Source organism: Lissotriton helveticus, chromosome 5_1, assembly GCF_964261635.1.
Source record: "Lissotriton helveticus chromosome 5_1, aLisHel1.1, whole genome shotgun sequence".
Classification (NCBI taxonomy): Eukaryota; Metazoa; Chordata; class Amphibia; order Caudata; family Salamandridae; genus Lissotriton; species Lissotriton helveticus.
The window spans coordinates 619,380,915-619,383,794 of NC_136065.1; the positions used below are offsets into that span (position 1 = coordinate 619,380,915).

The 2,880-nt window shown below is 44.8% G+C and overlaps 1 protein-coding gene across 1 annotated transcript; it reads right to left on the bottom strand.

Moving 5' to 3' along the window:
• Positions 1-1,457: 1,457 nt before the first annotated feature.
• Positions 1,458-2,654, bottom strand: LOC144753299 (transcription factor HES-5-like). Its single transcript, XM_078641037.1, has 3 exons — positions 2,592-2,654; positions 2,144-2,324; positions 1,458-1,678 (listed from the first exon to the last, which is right to left on the bottom strand). The coding sequence occupies exons 1-3, from the start codon at positions 2,652-2,654 to the stop codon at positions 1,458-1,460; spliced, it is 465 nt and encodes a 154-aa protein (XP_078497163.1).
• Between the last annotated feature and the right edge of the window lie 226 nt (positions 2,655-2,880).

A 2,880-nucleotide genomic window follows, 5' to 3' on the forward strand; every position in this document is an offset into this window, starting at 1 on the left:
ATGATACACATTGGAGAATACAGAATTCATGTGCACATTGTCACATACACTTTTTAGAGATAATTCACAAATCTCTAACAGAACAGAAACACACGTTACCTTCACAGAAGGCAGGGCTTTAAACTCATGAATTTCCAATAGGAAATACAGATATAGCATCACTAATATAGAAAAGGCAATTCATGTACCTTTTGGAGAATGTATAAAATACATCACTTTATCTTAGAGCGAATCCAGCTAGTTTCTGAAAGTACAGAAACACACTTTACCTTCACAGAAGGCAGGGCTTTTAACTCATACATTTCCAATTGGAAATACAGATATATCAACACTGATATGTAAAAGGCAATTAACGTGCCTCTTGGAGAATGTATAAAATACATCACTTTAACTGGGAGCGAATTCAGATATTTCTGAAAATACAGAAACACACTTTGCCTACACAGAAGGTAGTATACGTTCATGTTAATTTTCAATAGAAAATACTACATATCAAAATTGATACAAAGGAGGCGCGGCGTCCGTCATCACTCACTTCAGCCAATCAGAGATAACTATGTAATTTGTAGCTTGGAACACAGAAGGTGAACACACACTGATCCTGCACAAGGTCCCAATCTGAATCCCTCAGATTACAAGCTCATCTATTATTCTCACAGACACTTTCATCTGTCAATCAACTTCTTAAAATGAAGTAAAATTGGTACAACCCAGAGCGTCGCTAGAACTAAGACCTGAGAATAGCTTATTCTAAAATATGCACCAACATTCTCAACAGTAGGTCCTATTGTAGGCCAGAACTCTAGATAACATCTGAATTTGTTGCAAAGAAACAGCTAAGAAGAATTACAAATTGAAGGCACTTCCTATTAATGCCTTCAGTTAATTTTCTTCAACAATGTTATGCATGGTACATGATCACACAGCTGATATTGTGCAAGAAGTTCGTGTTCGTACAATATATACTGTGTAGTCTGCATAGTATTAATCCTAAACGGATACAATATTTACTTTGTCCATCCTAAAATGATATAATCATGAGAGTAGATTTACCGTTCAAGCACTTTCCATACTACATTGATATAAAATGTACACACCGCCCATCCTATGCGGATGTTATAGCCACAGTGTCCACCCTGTGTGGATATAATGTTCTCACACTGGTCTTTTACGAGGAAATAGCGTTCCCACACTCTTCATCCTATGAGGATTTACTGTTCACACACTGGGCAGCCTATAAGGATACAGCATTCAAATACTGACCCTCTGCGAGCATTTAATATTCACTTTGTCCATCCTGTGAGGATTTACACTCGCTCCTCACTCCGCTCCTTGGAGTGCAGTAAACTCCCCTGCCCAGCAGGGCGCGCTCCAGGCACGAGAATGAATATTCCCCCTCAGAGAGGACCGAGGCCTCGAAAGAAGTCCGAAGAAAAGTCCAGGCCGCGGCCCCCGCATTACCAGGGTCTCCACAGGGCTCGGGGGCTGTCCTGGGCGGGCTCTTTAGTGCTGCTGGGACAGGACGGAGGCCGAGAAGGACACACAGCCTCTGCTGCAGCCGCAGGTCTATGGAGGGCCCGCAGCAGCTTCATCCGGGTCTCTGCGGGGGCTCCGTGGAGGGAGAGGAAGAGCAGAGAGTCCTGGAGGCACCGGGAGTGACCTTCACTGGAGGCCGCGGCTGCAGGGAGAGACGAGGGGTTAATGTTTGTTCAGTCTCACAGCAGGAAGTGAGCAGATACATATCTTCTATTAAAGCTCTCTAGATTGCTTTTGCTTTCCTGTGTTTGCTACAATAGATTTACAGGTAGTGCTGACACGCTTATTTTTAAAACACAAGTTTACTTTAAGTAAAATGGAAATGGAGACACTTAAAATAAATAAGCCTTTGCCAAGTACCATTCCATTGCGACTATCACAAGTTAGGTCTCTGCACCGTAATGACTAACCCCAACCACCCTCCCTCTCCACAAACATACACACGAATTACTGCAGTCCCAGTGCACCCACTGAGGTCTTATCCCTTCAATAACTGGAGAAAACACCACCCACTCTTGCCCCGCCCCGCTTTCACCACATGCACCTGTCTGTACCCAAACTTCACACTTCACCACATAAAAAGTCACTTGACGTCACGAGCTCTCACCTGGTGCCGGTGTCCGCACGCGCTGGGCCAGGTACGTCACGGCCATTTCCAGGATATCCGCTTTCTCTGCTTTGGCCGGAAGTTCGTGTCCCTCAAACTCTCTCTGCAGCAACATCCTCAGCTGCTCAATGCTGCTGTTGATGCGATCTCTCCTCAGCTTCTCCACCGCTGGCTTCCGAAGCTGCAGAGACAAAATGTGGATTTGTTATTTTATCAGAACAAACTTGGGAACGTGTTTAAAAGGCAATAGATGCGCGTATATTTATAACTTTATGATACAGCAGTTCATCTAAACAGTGCTAATGTAGAACTAAGGAAATGTTAAAAAAATAATAACCAAATCCCTGGCTGAAGTACTGTATAAAGTGCAATAGGCACATTTAAACACGGCTTTATGTCTATATGAAAATTATCAGTATAGCTTAAACATTATTTTCCTGGCTCTTACCTGTCTAATGTCTCTCTCCTCGCGCTCCTCTTCATATTTCCTCTCGGTGCTGAAAGGCGCCATCTTGCCCGGTGTGGGGTGAAGAGCGGGGTCTCTGCAGTGAACCCACAGTGATCGGTATCTGAAGAGCTCGCTCCCTCCGGCCCTATTTATCCCCCTCCGCCTGCAGGGTAATGTGTGGGTCTGCGGCTGGAGAGCGGTTCCCACACTCAGCAGCCAATCAGAGAGCAGCAGGGACAATGGAAGTGTGGCACATTACAGGGAGGGAGGGGTGGGGGACATCTGGGAC